At 45.4% G+C, this 16,091-nt stretch overlaps 1 protein-coding gene across 3 annotated transcripts; it reads left to right on the top strand.

The window, feature by feature from the left end:
• The first annotated feature begins 908 nt into the window (after positions 1-908).
• Positions 909-14,710, top strand: LOC135244630 (BRD4-interacting chromatin-remodeling complex-associated protein-like). Of its 3 annotated transcripts, none has more exons than XM_064317082.1 (13): positions 909-1,056; positions 4,590-4,638; positions 5,144-5,189; positions 5,470-5,518; positions 6,756-6,821; positions 6,918-8,441; positions 8,657-8,738; positions 8,933-9,012; positions 9,156-9,205; positions 9,463-9,608; positions 9,705-9,799; positions 10,003-10,105; positions 11,288-14,710. In XM_064317082.1, exons 3-13 carry the CDS (start codon positions 5,149-5,151, stop codon positions 11,773-11,775), a joined length of 2,724 nt encoding a protein of 907 aa, XP_064173152.1. In that variant the 5' UTR covers positions 909-1,056; positions 4,590-4,638; positions 5,144-5,148; the 3' UTR covers positions 11,776-14,710. The 3 variants fall into 3 exon arrangements, with proteins under 3 accessions (XP_064173152.1, XP_064173154.1, XP_064173153.1); XM_064317084.1 differs by having other exon boundaries at positions 5,374-5,518; XM_064317083.1 differs by lacking the exon at positions 909-1,056 and adding an exon at positions 1,069-2,370.
• Positions 14,711-16,091: the final 1,381 nt, after the last annotated feature.

Here is a 16,091-nt window from a genome sequence, read left to right as displayed (position 1 = left end):
TTAGTAATGGGCTTTGGACATTTTATTTGGTGTTTTTAATAGCTAATTTATCACCAGTAAGGGATGCATTTTAGGCATCTACATAAAACTCTCCCAGTGGGCTATTTTATTTTGATTCAACCTGTACCCTCTAATCAGTCTCTCTTTGAGGGTTTTATAATTAAGTTTGGGATCGGACAGTGTGATGATGGAGGCCTCGCCTGTTCATGTTTGTACTGTTGTACACACAAGAAGAGAGAGTCACAGTATATCTGAAAGCTTATCTAATGTCTTTGTATGGATAGCATAGTGAGTGATACCATTGTGTGGGACCTCCAAATGTACATAGATTAGATGATGTCATACCAGTAAGGCATGAACAATGAACTGGGCGATGACATAATAGAGATAGAAATATGTTGTGATGATATGATTATTTATATATTGTTACTGTATGAATGGAAATTTGGGTAATAGTGGATGAAAGAGACTTGGCATGAGGATGAGTTTTGTATTATGATTTTGTTTGAATTGTTTTCTGTGACTTCAATAATTAAATTCTGGAGGAAAAACAGTCTCAAATGGAACATTAGCATCCCCCACAGAAATCATTATGTGGTTAGATTAACACATGCAGCCTATTATTCCATGAATATATATTTTTGTCTACATGTCCAATCACCTTACTGTAACAGAATCATGTTCTTTTTTTTTTTTGACTGACATGGCTAGCCATTTCTCAGCACCTCAACCTCTTTGTGTTTCAGTAGATTCAAGTTTGCATGTTAGGTTTTGAGGAATTCAGCAGTGACAGCTACATTAAACAACACGTATGTCACTTATTGGGGAATTAGAGTCCATTAATTGTTAAAGTATACTTCTTTCAGTGTGCATAGCTTTAACAATTTCCCTTCATTCTTTATGTGCACGGTGTACTATGTGTGTGCAATACTAGTGGTAGTTTCCTCGGGGCTGCACGCTTGCAGTTGCTGCTTTCTGCAGGAGCGGCACTGCCCCGCTGGCCCCTGATGTGATGGCGAGGAAACCCCGTTGACAAGGCACTGCTTTTTCATGACGGTGAGTTTCCCCTTTGAGTGTATTATAATTTTGTGATAAAAATTTCAAGGAAAAAAACACACAACCTCCTTCCTCCCCTTCCTTCGGGGAGGGAAGAGAGTGAGCGAGGGTAAAAATCTATCTGAGAAAAAGGAGAGAGAGAAAAATATATAGCTAGCTATAAGAGTGAGCAAGGGAGAGGAGGAGGAGGAGGAGGAGAGGGGGGAGCAAATTAAAAGTTGCCAAACGGAGATATTAGGTTTCAAGGAGAGGGGTGAGACAGGAACAAGGGCTTGCCTCTTTTAATCGGTCTTGATGTTATGCAAATTTAAATAAATATTTATGGCTGTCCATTATTTAAGTCTATTTAGGGACGATGAAGTGAAACCCGAGGGCTCCAAATAAATCACGCGAAAGAATACATTACATTAGCCTCGTTTAAGGGCCAGGGAGCATACAAAGAGAGCTAACTAGCTGCTAGCAGGCTTTGCGCTTTCAAATGGCCGCCAGGATTTCTTCATTTAAATCTCGCAGTTACCGAGGCTTAAATAAAGCAAATCAAGACGACAACGATCGAAGCGTCGGCTGCGCGCAGTTACACTGGAAGGAAATGCGAAAGAAAAGAGCGAATTGGAAGCCCGTATGTCCTGCTCCGCGGAAAGCAATCGAGCGAGTGAGAGGGGGGAAGAAAAGCGTTTTGCTTTCGAGCTCCATTATCTGTCATTTCAGTCTATTTTTGGACATTAAAATAGCCATGCATTGCGGCTGCTATACACTACAAAGACAGGATAATAGATTTTCAATCTAACGCTTGCTTGCTCGGTCGGAAAGCGTCGAGAGAGACTGAGGAGTGAGTTTCTGCTGATGCGAAGCAAACCGAGTAACAAAATATTTCAGTGACTCCGTGTGATTGAATTGGTTTAAAATTAGTTGTTTCCCCCCCTCTCCTGTGTGTATTTTCCACACCCTCTCTCGGTTAGCTTACTATCTCGCGTTGAGCTAGGAAAGGGAACTGAGTACAGTACAGTTAACGATATTTATTTTATCCAAATCTAGTCCCTTCTTTCTCACTTCGTAGTACACACTAGCTAGCACTTTAGCGAACAGCCAGCAAAATCCATTGGCTTTCCTTTCGTTGGACTTGGAAGTGTTTGTTATATTATAACAACAGTCTTTGCATTTTGTTGAATTAATTTCTATATTTTGGCCATATGTTATCTTGCCTACTGATGTGGTTGTTTGTTAGACCGATGTTGTAAAATGGACCTGTCCGTATAAGACCAAGTATGGCTTTCTGCCGTCAAACATTGTGAGCACCTTTTCATAATGTCAGAGGTTTGTAAACGTAATTTTGTACTTTGCTTTTATTTTCTTTAATAAAAATGTAAAATAACATCTTTGAGTTTTTTTTTTTAAGTTCTACATAATGGCGCGTAGGATAATCAGGCAGAAATCTACAAGCCAGTTTTAGATTCAATAATTGTATATTTTGTGTAAGGTACTTCAGCCACTGCTTCGTGTATTTAAGTTCAATCGGCAATGCCACGTCGTTCGTTTTCCTGTAACTGGACGACATTGCTGTATTGTGGAATGTTGTTTTTGCTATATTTAAATGACGCCATTAAAATACAGAGCTAACATTACACATACCATATCATGGCAAAATATTACCCATGGTAAGCTGCTTTCAGTCTTCAGGTATTTGGGGCCTTTTGATTAATGTTTAATAATATGTGAAAGTGTATTGCACTTGTCGTTAGAATGCGGCAGCATACAGCCTATCAAGATATACATTTTGTAATGCATTATATATTAACGAAAACGAAAAGCAGTCAGAGGTTATTGTGTCTGGCACAGCGCCAGAGTGTGTGGCGCAGTTGTATGCTGGAGCCGCCATTTTATCGATGAACGATGAGTGCCGTCATGAACCTGACTGCATTTCTCTCGAATGGCTTTTGGGAAGCAGGAAAAAGTGGCAGCTGTAGTCAACTGTAGTTTAACCCTAGTTTAACGACAGATTATACTTGATTACACATGTACCTGAGCGTTTCACGAAGTTTTATTTAGATTTATGCGCACCCCTTTTGTACATACGTACTGTTTGTTCACATGCATAAGAATCCTTGATATGGTGTTTCTAATGTCTCAATTTGTTTTATTATTTCAAAAACTACAGTGAACCCACTGGCTACAGAATCCTCTGAAAACAGTGTTGGACTAAAATAATTCATGTGCTTAATTAAAATGAATGCAACTCTTTTTAAGTGGACATTTTACAAAGCCTGTTCACCACAAAGTCCTGGTGTTAACCATTTCAGTCAAAAGTGTGCCTGCATTTTCCATTGTGGAGTGGTCTTTTTGGTACAGGAAATTCCAGTGGTGCCATAATCCAGTGTCCATGTCTGTCTGTATATGGTGGTGCTCAGGAGTTTACACGACCACTACTGTCACACTCACCTGTAGACTGGAGGGACATTTCCACTGTCACTCTGTTCAATAGTCAGGGTGACGCATAGTAAACAAAACAGGCCTCGCCCACACTATAAAAAATATCCCATCTGTTAATAATTCACATGCATGATTTCATAGCACATAGCCATCTAGTGCAAAGCCCAGAGGCTATGATAAGCACTTACCACTACCTTACTCTTCAGCACTGACAATTACTCTATACCCATGCTTTCACCATTATTACTCTGTAGTGCTTCCCAAGCATGTATGCACAGAATGTGCTTGGCCAACAGTTTAATGTTAGAAGAATTACACTTCAAAAATGATGCATGGTATGTAATCTTTGATCTCTTTAGCTTATGTTAAACCTTCACTTTACCCACGTTAAAGATAGGCTATATAGGCCAACTACAGAGTTACACAGTTGTATGCACAAATATGCATCTGACTTCCTGTTCCGTCTTAGTAGATTGTGAAGTGGAATTGTATTAGATTATATCATCTGTTTAAATTTTTTTTTGTGGTTTTACCTGATAAAGAAACCTGCTTCCCGTAGTGCTACACAGACATGTCCCCAGATTTCTCTATATGAATTTTTGAGAGAGTGACTACTGTACTGTTAATTCAGCAAAACCTGCTCAACGAGACACAAAAACCCCAACCTGCAACAATGATAGGTGGACCTGTGAATGCAAATGCAAAAAACATTGAATGCAAAACATTTTTAAAAATGAGGAGAGTCATAAAATTGAGTCAGTTGAGTGAGTAAGTGGTTCCAGGCCATGTTATGAGTTGTCCTGATGTGCTCATGTTTCATAAAATAGCATTATAACTATTTTCCGTATGGCCCTTACTGTAAAATTCTTTAGTTTTTTATGTAAAGACCAACGTGATCATGATGCTGTAGATCACCTAGATTTGGTTTCTGGGTCATATTTGAACCCCAGCCTACCGGTCAGATAGGAGATTTTGAAAACTTGCGTGGTGATTTTCAAGTTGAACACATTGTATGACACAAGTGTTCAAATCCTGTTTTTTTGCTGGAAATGTTTCCAGTCTTTTGTAGTCACCCCTGTTCCTGCTCCTCTCTCTTTCTCTCATAGGAAATCAAAGGCGCTAAGTGACCGACCCCATGGTCACCAGCGGAAACCCGTGAGTGCCCCTTTCTCTGTGTTGATTGTTTGGATTTTGATGTTACGTTCATAATTCAAGAATAGAGCCAGGTGGGCCCCAAGCAGTGACATAGAGGAAGTACCTTTTTTTTTTTTTTTAGTTTTTAGCAACATGTTATTTTACATTACATTTATTTGGCAGATCCAAAGCGGCGTACAGTAAGTGCAATAAGTTTTCCACAGCACATCACTGCCACTCAACATGTTTCATATTTCCATAAATTCTTGAATAAATTATGCAGGGTCATCACCAAAGTAAGGCCTTTCAGTTTTTGGAATTCAATGGGGATTTTGTGGATTAGTAATTCATAAATTGTGGCTGTAATACATTTAAAAAGAAAATGAATGAGAAATAAAGAGTGGGATTATGTTGTGCAGTACTCCTTGCATTTTAAGGGTTGTTTTTAAGTGTGCTGTTAGAGCAAAACGTCATTGTTGTCAACTGAAGCCTCTCCTCTGATCGTTCTTGTATGTTGAACATGTAGCGGTCATGGACGATGAAGATGATCGCCGTCTTCTAGATATAATAGGGTAAGTGGCCATGTACCTCCTGATGGCCTTTTCAGGGATTGTTTTCATTTTCTGTTGAAAAAAATACCTGAATTGAATTATGCATAGGCCTACATATTCACCTGGGCTGTTTTGCAGGGAATGTTTGTAAAGATAGAGATCTGGATATGAACAGAGCACTCCTTCACACTCCCTGTTGTTATAGTTTTTATTGTCAGCTGTCATCTTGAACTTCACTCACCCTGAATTTCCTTCACACCCTGAATTGCCCCGACCTAATCTCCTGATATCTGTCCTGCAGAGACGTGCAGGCGTTGAATGATTATCTTTATGGCTCCAGCAGCAAATCGGTAAGCCTCCCACTGCTTCAGTGCAGACCTCCTCATGCATGAGGTCATAGTTTTGCCTGCCACTTGTTTATTTACTCGCATGGTTGTCCAGTTTTTGTCTGGAAAGTTTCAAATGACGTGACAGGTCTTGCGCAGTACAATAGCAAGGGCCTTCTGAGATATTACCCCACAGCTTTAATGCTGTCCACACCTTCTGTCTCCTTTCTGTGTACTTTCTGTTGTTCCTGTCTTATTGACTGTACCAGGATGTTTTCTCCATCCTGGTGTGAATTCTGACTTGGAAAAAGAGTTGTGGAATGGAAAGTTTGGTCATATATTCAATAGAAACAACTGCTGTGAAAATAGCAATACGAAATGCATTGCAATTGCTACCTCATTTTATGCCATCTTTTTGGCACTATCATATTGAAAGTAGTTGTTACAGTATACACTGCAAATATGGTTGTATCAGTCCTGATGTCTTTTTTAACCTGCAGTTCTGTTCTCCAATTCAAAGTGGTTGATAAAGGACTTTCTTGAAGCTACTTTTCAAGCAGTCAGTGTATTGCAATTTCTTAATCATCCCCATTAGTCATTCAGTTAACACAGCCATGTGCAGTTTTATCTGAAAACAGCCAGTGCGGGTTCAAGATTTTATTCTTATCCAGCACTGCAGCACAATTAATGAACTGATTGTGGTCTTCAGTCAAGACCTTGATTAGATAAGTCAGATGGTTTAGTGCTGAGCTAGTACAAAAATCTATACACACAGCCCTTTTCTTAGAGACTTAAACCTTTGTTCCAACAAGCTCTTCAATTAGTCATTCACAGTACAGTCATTTAGCAGCTGCTGGAATGCAGAAGGACTTTCAATTCAAGAGAACATAATTGCATCAACCCGAGTGATTTCATTTGGTGAACTGGTACAATTGGTTGCATTCCTTTTGTAGCGTACCAATTACTACAGTTAGAGTGCCTACAGTGGTCCGTTGACTTACTTGTCCACTTACTTCAGGCAAGAAAGCGGCTATTTATAACACATTCCATATTTATGTTGCATGAATTAAAACTTCATAAATTTGGGTTGAACACTGTAAGGCTAGTTTTGTATATTCGTCCCCCCACAATTAATACTACCCATTTTATGCCTGTTGTTGGATGCTAATCTAGGGTAGGTGGTTGGTGGTTGGTGGTGTGCAGAAAACATTTGTATAGATTGTCTGGTGGGCCATGCTCATTGACAACTGCAATTTTTCAGATCAATGAGGGTGACGTGGCCAATGCAGCCTTCGGATCGGCCAACTCCTTTTACACCAGCAGCACTGTGAGAATTTAACTCTGTTCACTTGATATGATGAATCCAGTCTGTTTCTGACCCATATCCATGGAAACCCACATTTACTTGTCTCCACCTGTGCAGGGAGACTCCAGCTCTGCTCTGAAGGATGGCACCAATCATATGGGTGCAGCTGGAGGGGCGGGGCTTCCTCTCCCTGGAAGCCTCCAGTTCATCGAGGGTGATCTTAGCGGGACATCGCCCTCCAGGGGGGAGCTAGGGGAGGAGCAGCCGTTCGACATCCTCCAGAAGTCCCTGCAGGAGGCAGACATCACGGAGCAGACTCTGGCCCAGGAGGCTCTGCTGGAATCTCCGCCCCCCACCGCGCCCTTCCCCCAGCAGCTGGTCTCCGGGGGGTTCGGGGGCATGCCCGTCCTGCAGGCCCCAGCGAGCGGGCCCTTCCCCGGGGTTCCGCCCCAGGGTTTCATCCAGCAGGCCGCGGCCCAACCTCTGCAGAACGGCTCCGCTGGACACATCCAGATTCTGGGCTCTTTCAACGGCCCCCCCTCCATGATGACCATCAACAGCCTTGAGCCCCCCCAGATCCTGCTGAGGCCGGGGGGTTCAGCTTCGCCCGGCCTGGGGGGCGGCGTGTTGGTCCAGAGACAGGCGGCTCAGGCTGGGGCCGCGCAGGGCGCCGTATTCAACCCCGCCACTGGGGGGCAGGTGTCCATGCCCTTCAAGGGCTGTGGGACACCCGTTCCTCTGCAGAACATCATCATCCAGAGAGGCCCCTCCCCCCAGATGCTGGTCAAGCCAATCCAACCCAAACCCCTTCAGCTTGGGGGGCAGACGGTATACAACATCAGTGGGCTGGGCCAACAGCCGCTCAATGCCCCGCCCACCAGCAGCCCATACACCACTGGCAGCTCCACACAGGCTCCCCAGCAGATGACTGTTAACATTGTGAATCAGCCTTCTCTGCCTAAGCCCACCTCTGGCCCACAGGTGGTCAACCACTCTGGCAGCATCATGATACACTCTCCCCTGGGGCAGCAACAGCAGCAGCAGGGCAGTCTGCCCCCAGGGCAGTACCTGCTGCCCTCGTCCCTGGCCCTCACCCCCGGCACGACCACACAGGCCCTCCAGGCCCTCAACGGCCAGGTACTGCATACGCAGCTACAGGGAACTGGTGACCCTGCCTCTACAAACACAGCCTACTCTGGGACTTTCCTGACCAATCAGAGCGCGGCCGTTCAGCTGGTCTCCGGGCAGAACTTTGCGACCAGCGGGCAGCTCATCGTGAATCAGGCAGTGGTGAGCGGCCAGCTGGGACAGGCATCTCCGGCATTGGTGCAGGTGTCCCAGGCAATGGGGGCGCGCCCCAAAAACCAGCCAGGGTTCACCAGCAGCACCCCTCTGGCCCCCACCCCTGTCCAGAGCGGTTACACCCTGGTCAACTCCTCAGACGGTGGCCTGGTTGCGGGGTACACCCCTCAGCCCCAGGGGGTCCAGAGCGGAGGGGTCCTGGGACTCCAAGGCCAGCAGCAGGTCTCTGTAAACTTGGGACACCACTTCCTGGTCCCTCTGGCACAGGATGGTGCCCACACTGGGACACAAGGGACCAGTGAGCCTCAATTTGAGACACAGTCCTACCTTCAGACCCAGGTGGGCCCCATTGGAGGTTTCAGTACCTGCCTGTTCTATTTAAACAGGTTGGGGCTTGCTTTATGCAGGAGTGTTATACTCACAACTTCAGAGTTTGTCCAGAGGGCACTCGGTTTGATGCTATATCATGGAGAATGGTCAATGTTGGCTTTGTCCTCTCCCTCCCTCCTGTGTAATTCTTTTCTTCCCTTACTTTCATCACTTTTTTCTCACAGGTCTCCCACTCTTTGTCACCGGCCCCCAAACAACCACAGCTGCAAACACAAGCGCAGTTGGTCAACCTGCTGGGAAGCAAGGGTGAGACTTTCTTGGATAGATTGTCTGTGTGTGTTTCTTTGCTATATCTGCATTTAACATGATGTGTGTGTTTATGTGGAAGTAATTAAGCTTGGTTTGAGTGTTGCATGTGTGTATGCATGTGTGTGTTTGACATGGTTTCATACTGTCAGCGTTCATAAATTGACTCACATTCTCCTTGGTTTACTGAATAGCTGGGAAACCCTCTATAGGCCTGGAAACTGTGGTGTGCCTGCCAAACCAAGTGGGGTCCCCACAAGTGCCAAATGCACAGGTAAGGATCTCATGCAACACAAGCTCCATGGAGAAGCAATCAACGTGCCACGCAGCAGACAATCTGTCCATGCATGAGCGTAATTCTAGCGAGTGTGCAGTGGACTGTTTGACAATGCTCATTTTCCCCTCCTCCTCCCACAGATGACAAACCTGAAACGACCTGCCCCTCAACAGCTGACTAAAGGAGGACTGTGAGTGTCTGAGTTTTCCAACTGCCACGAATCTGGTCACATCATACACACGCCCTTGTAACACGCCAATCTGTGGTCATACATACATCCCTCTAACACAGTTTAACTTCCCTGTCCTTCTAGTCATAGTCCTGTCCTTTACATCACCATCGTACCTGACATTAGCATTAGCACACACATGGCTGAGACGTGTATTTATCCGGTGCAGTATGAGTATGATTGTGAGCGCGGGTGTGACTCCAGTGGTGTTCTTACAGGGTGCTCCAGCAGCTGAAGCAGGACCAGGCCGGCGTTTTGTCGGGAAGCAGGGCGCCCTTCTCCTCACCAGACGACACCTTCCGGAGGTTGCTGCCCTACCACGTTTTCCAGGGACCCCTGCCCTCTGACGACGACTTCCAGAGAGGTAGCCTCCCAGGAGCCTCCACTTCGCCTCCTCCACAGGGTGACCCGTAACCATGGATACGGGGCTCTTATACGACATCGTTTTCTTTTCCTGCAGTGGACGAGGAATTTGAAGCTGTGGCCACACAGGTCCTGAAGAGAACGGAAGCCATGCTGAACAAATACCGGCGCCTCCTGCTGGTGGACGCTGAGGTGAGTCCCACAGGCTCGGAACCGGCTCACTGAGGCACCAAGGCTCTGGAACGGTCCTCCTGAAGAGACTGGAGCAGCTGAGACAGTGTGTTTTAAAAAACGGTCAGGCTGTAGTGTTGTGGTCATCGTACCCCAAAAGCATGCCCTCCGTTTGACGAGCTAACAGCTGCTGCAGGTCTTGAACCCCTGTCTTGTCTCTCCAGCGCACCAGCCCCTCATCAGAGATGGTGATGATTGACAGGACGTTCAACCAAGAGGAGCGGAGTAACTTGACGCAGGACAGACGGCTGGCGCTGGGGGATCGAGGTGAGAGAGGGGGCGGGGCAGGGGTGGGGCTAGGTGGCACTCCTCCCCTCAGCATCATCTGGGCTGTAGAAGTCAAGTAAGAAAACTGCCATGCCATCAGAGTGAAAGCATTAGCAGAATTTTAACACTAGATGGGTATAAAGTTATCCAGACATCCCCCTTTGATAGAACCTATAGGAGGTTTCAATGAAGGTGTTCCTATATAATAATGAATTATATTCCAAAACTGGCCTCCTGTTTAGTAGCCCAGATGTTTTCGTCATGGATCCTGAAATGGCGGTTTCATTGAAAGGGAGTCTGTGTTTCACTGTTCCCCAGCCTGCTGGAAGAAGGGCAATCTTTCTAGCTGTTTCACTTGTCATTTACTCTGAAGTCTAGCCATGTTGGTTAGTGTTCTGCCTTTGCTAACAAATTCACTGTCTCACTGGCATTTACATTCATCTGTTTTCCAAAACCTTTCAGTGACTGGCCTTCACTGCTTTGAGGTTCTGAAAGCGTGCGCCAGCAGTGGTTTTCACTCCGTTTTATCTTGAATGCAGCCTGACCTCAGGAATTTGACTGTTGAGGCAGCAGCAATAAAAACTTGATTGATTTGTCCTTAAAGCACCATTGCAAAGTCATGGGAAATATAAATCTTGATTTGAGTGGGAGCTCTGATGTTAGTACTGTACGCACAGACACTCGAGAATGACTCTCTGGAGGGCATTTTGGGATTTTAGTCAGGGCCAATCAATCAAAACAGCGCTAATGAGATCAAACAGCGGGCAGCTTCCTCTACCTCTCAGTCAAGACCTTTCAAAGATCACATGACACGACCCATGATTTGCAGGCTATGCAGGGATTGGATTTCACTCTTTGTCCTGGATGGAAAGTGGCTCTTATCAGATGATGCTTGTTCTGTCATCAGGTGCCCCTTAATTGAATTATGCTAGGATTAACCAGGAAATGGCACCCCTAGTGGTGCTTGAGTGGAGGTCCTCCCCTTTACTTCAAGGCACTTTGAGACAACTGGATGAAAGGCGTGACAGATATGCAGTGTATTATTATTATTATATATCAGATGGTTACAGAGAAGGGCAAATGTGATTTCAATATGATTGAGAGATATTGAATGGCACAAAGTTATGATATAAATGTTGGTACAGCAGTTACATGGTTATGATGTCACTTCCCCTCTCTCAGACGGTTTCCTGGAGGATTTCTGCTGCCTGCCGAAGCCCATGGACACGGCCCTCACCAGGGAGGTGCAGGGAGAGCAGGGCGCCCCCATCCAGCTCAGTCCGGCCAGTAGGGACCCTCACGGCAGAGACTCGGCCTGTGTGGGGCGGGGCTGGGAGGGGAGCGTGATGGGCGGGGCCGACCCCTCCCTCAGGACAGAGCCGCAGCCGGGGTCCAAGGACCCAGGGGGAGAGCAGCCTGAGGTATCCCTCAACGAGCACCTGGAGACCGCCATCAAGAGCATCCTGCAGCTGAAGAGGACCCAAGGCCGTTCCCTCAGTGCCAACCCCAACCCCGCCCTTCTGCCTCCCCCACCGAGCAGTGCCCCCCGCAACCCCCCCGCCCCGGGCCAGGGCCCTGCCAAGCCCGCCCCCTCAGACTACAGCCAACCGCTGTTAGCCGACACAGACTCCGTGCTGGAGGCCGCTGTCAATAGCATACTGGAATGCTAGGCGGCAGCGCGGGGTTTAAAATTCCCCTTCCGTTTCTCGTTCGATTCTCGTCCAGTTCTCATTTTCGTCTCACCAGCATGACTGGCGACTCTGGGAGAGGGATGTGGAAGAGGAGGAGGCGGCGCTACCCCTCCCCGCCTCACTCCCGCTCCAGGGTTAGTCCCGCCCGCCTGCCCCGCCCAGCCGCTCCCACAGCGGGAGGTGGAGCAGCAGGCTTGGCCCCGGCCGCGGCGATGGCGGTAATCTCATAACCGGTTTAGCGCGTCCTCTGCTGTGACCCGCTGGGCACGCCCCGCGCCACACACGAGCCAGCGGGGGCGTTCTGCACGTCCGATGTGTGTGGGTGTGTGGGCGTGTCCGCCTTTCCCCCATATCGCGCGGCGATCGTTTAAACATTCTGTTGTGTCTGTCTGTCTGTCTGTCTGTCTATCTTCCTGTCTGACAGGAATCAACCTGACCAAGTCAGCCATGCACAGAAGTGCGGTTCTTTGATTCTTTTATATGCTGGTTTATTGTCACATTTTTTTAATTTGTTGGTAATAATTTTTTTCTTCTCAATGTTAAATATTTTGTTTTGTACCTTACAGGTATGTGACCCTCACGTCCCCCCAAATACACCCTCAGACACTCACACGCACGCGCACACATGCATGCACACACGCACACACATACACTCATACACACTCATACTCACACGCACACACATACACTCACACACACTCATACGCACATGCACACACACGCTGACACGCATGGGCACACACACATGTACATACATGTTCCCTGAGTGTGGGGGGAAATTAAACTCTCAGATTGAGGTATGATATTGCACATTCATGTTAATGTATGTTAGATTTTATTTTTTTCATTTTTTATGAATTTTGTAGTTGTACATGTTGTTATATGCAGCTGCTGAGTTTAGGAATGGTTCCTGTTGGGCCGCTAATGTGTATTGGCTTGGCTCCGCTAGTTTGTGTGTGTGTGTATGTGTGTGTGTGTGTGTATGTGTGTGTGTGTGTGTTTTACAATGACAGTTTTTGTTTAATGTGTGAAGTAGGTACACAGTCATCTAGTTGTAGTCAGTACCCGGTCTCTGTACGGTCAAGTGACTTGGCTGCATGAATGTGTGAATATTGGATCATAACCCTGAACACTACATATGCACTTCCCCCGTACTCCTGCAGGGGGCAGCCCTGAGGAAAGAGCAGGAACTGCAGGTAGAAAGGCTTGCCTTACTGATCTGTCTCTCCTCTGATGCCCATGCAGGCTTCTGATTTAAAACCGCCAGCATTGCGATAAACAGATGTGACGATGGCTCTGGGTAACCATTAAACAAAAGGAACGAGAATAAAACGAGGTAATTATCATAAACTAGTGCTTTACAGAAACAAGGTAATCACGTCGGCTCAAGCTTTACACGATGTAACCATCATACGTACTGCTGAGTGTGCTGAAAACACTCCCTGTCGGGAAATAGATTTGTGTTTTTCTTTTCTGTTTTGTGTCAACACTTCATTGATCACAGGACTTTATTGATAGTTTTCAACAGCCAATAGATACAAACATTCAGTGAAATTAAAAAAATGTCTTTAGTGTCTGAAGCAGTTAGATTCAGTGTTGTCAGTTGTGTGAGAAGTTTTTAGAGATTCAGGGGTGTCAGTAGTGATACATGCAGTCAGTGCAGTTCAGGAGTGTCGGTAGTGATACAAGCAGTCAGTGTGATTCAGGTGTGTCAGTAGTAATACAAGCAGTGAGAATCAGGAGTATCAGTAGTGATACAAGATATCAGTGACATTCAGGGGTGTCTGTAGTGTTTTGAGCTGTCAGTGAGGGTTTGAAATGTCCATAGTGATGCAGTTTTTCAGTGAAATTCAGGGGTGTCTGTAGTGGTGTACTGTCTGACAGAACAGGCGTATCAGAAGTGTACTGCATGCATCATAGGAGGACAGAGGGGGTATCAGAAGTGATTCACGTTGTCAGAGCTGAGAGTTAAAAATGGATTATGGGTAGAATACATTTGAAGTTGACATTGTCAGTAGATTATAGGTGATTTGTACCTGTGTGTGCGTGTGTGTGTGCGCGTGTGCGTGTGCGTGCACTTGTACGAACATCCATTGTTATTCCTTGTTAGAAACTAGCATGTGTCTTGCTTGAACTGTTTGGTTCCCTTGTCTTTCTCCTTAAAAACACTACACACATGCCTTTGCGCAGTCCAACCAAAAATGACTGAACCTTAACGTCCGTGGCTGTAACGTGTAAACACAGAGAAAGTCCCCAGTGCCCGCAGTTCCAAGAGCATCCTTGCCTTAGGAGAGAGCGTGCGAGAGCACGGAAGGCTTTTCCTCATTTGTTCCTTGTTTGCTTTGTGGTAGTGAAGGAGTGTGGCCTTAGAGGAGCGGGTTCAGCAGTGAGTAGCTCTCATCTGTCTGTCTCAGTTATCTTACCATCGCTCTGGTTTTCATTTCCTGTTTTCTCCCTCTCTCTTACATTTGTATAATATCAGTCTTGCGCAAAACTTGATTTTGTATAGTTTTTTTGTATAAATGTGAAGAAAAAACACAAAATATTTATAATTTTTTGTAGAAAAAGGAAAACCAAAAATGGCAGTTATTTTTATTATGTTGTCTACAAAGTGTTGCAACAAAAAAAGGAAAGGAGAGGAAAAAAAGCTGAAGTATATTGTCACTTTGTTTTTACTTTTGATTAGTGCAGGTGTTCAGACAAGACAACATCTAATACAAAGAGGAAAAAAAAAGACAAAAATATTAAAATGATTTTCAAATACAGCCAAAGACTTGCAGAATCCTGTGTTCTTTGTTTAACTCTGTCCTCTGTTTGTGAGAGACCTGCACCGTTACCTGAAGAAGCAGGTGTGTGTTTCTTAGTGTCTGCTGTTGACAACATCATATTAATAAAAAAAGGAAAATGACTGAAACCCTCTTTCTGTTACTTAATTTACAGGAAACAAAAATTTGATTCCATTGCTTATACAGAGTGAACTCATGACCGGCGAAAGGTCAGATTTATGTCGTTTCCATAGCAATTGACTGGTAGTTGGGGTGAGCTGTCACTTGGGGATCTGCCATCAGCCCATTTGCTACTGCTAAAAGAATTGGAGTTGTAATTTTTCTTCCTCTGTCATTTTTGTATAATGTTTTTTTTTCAATCCTGACTGGCACCAAACCTTTTGGTCCTGACTGAATATTCAAAAAAATGTTGTCCTAAAGAGTCAAGGGAAACCCCTTTTTCCCCTTTCATCTTCACAATTCAAGGTGAGTTAAATCTGATGTACTGGTGAAGTGGCACTGGTAGTTTTCTAATTTTGCAGGATCCTGTTTATGTGGTCTGATTAATGAAATACCCTCTTCTCCCAGTTTTAAATGACAGACCGTATTCAGAAGTTACCCTTGCTACTGCATTCCCTACTATCCATTCTGGAGAGAGCAGACAACAACGAGCGTGATGCCAAATGTCAGCCTCTTCCACACGTTGAGTTCTCACAGACATTAGCTGGAGGAAGAAACTTCATGTGCAGCTTGAGAAAGCAGACCGTTGGCACCTGCTTGACCAGTGGGGGTCACCGGTGAGCAAAGGGATATAGTCATCTCACCATTGAGAAAATCACTTCCTTCTTGGGTGATGCTATGGCACAGTCAGAATACCAGAACATGGGGACCAGGCATTCCTTCTGTTACCGTGCCCACCTCACCCAAATGCTCCCTTCCCTGTTAATGGCTCGAAGTCTTTGCCAACATCCTCATAGTCTTGATTCTGAATGTTGAATTATGGGAAGCAGTCATTCATAATTAACTGAACAAGGTGGTTGTAGTAGAAGGAATCACTGGTGTTGAGGGGTGTCTTAGGCCATACCGGTTTCCATCATCACTGTTATTAGTACACTGGGGTCATGTGACAGGATTAGGGTGGCTAAGGGATTGGATAGCATTAATGTCCCAACCATTTAGAGAAGCAACGGGTGATACCCTGCCCAGTGGCACGCAATCGTTTTGCCTGGCAACAGTGCAGTTCCACCACCTCCTTCCTCACCTGGGTAACGCCTGGAGGCTGCACATGGTCCAGTGCCAGTGTACAGACATCAGAGTGGCAGGAGGCAGCTGTGCCCTCAGCTGGAGGAAAGATACTTTGTATTGCAGCTAATTGATTAGATAATATCAAGTTTAGACACACAAACCATTTGTGTTTGTAAAACACTGCCAGATTATATGACCCTAAATAGATATGTATGAATGTGTGTTTGTATGTACACACACACATACACACACACACTTATATATATGTACATTTTATTCTCCTAT

This window comes from Anguilla rostrata, chromosome 18, assembly GCF_018555375.3.
Source record: "Anguilla rostrata isolate EN2019 chromosome 18, ASM1855537v3, whole genome shotgun sequence".
NCBI classification, from domain to species: Eukaryota; Metazoa; Chordata; class Actinopteri; order Anguilliformes; family Anguillidae; genus Anguilla; species Anguilla rostrata.
This window is presented reverse-complemented; position numbering and strand designations above follow the sequence as displayed.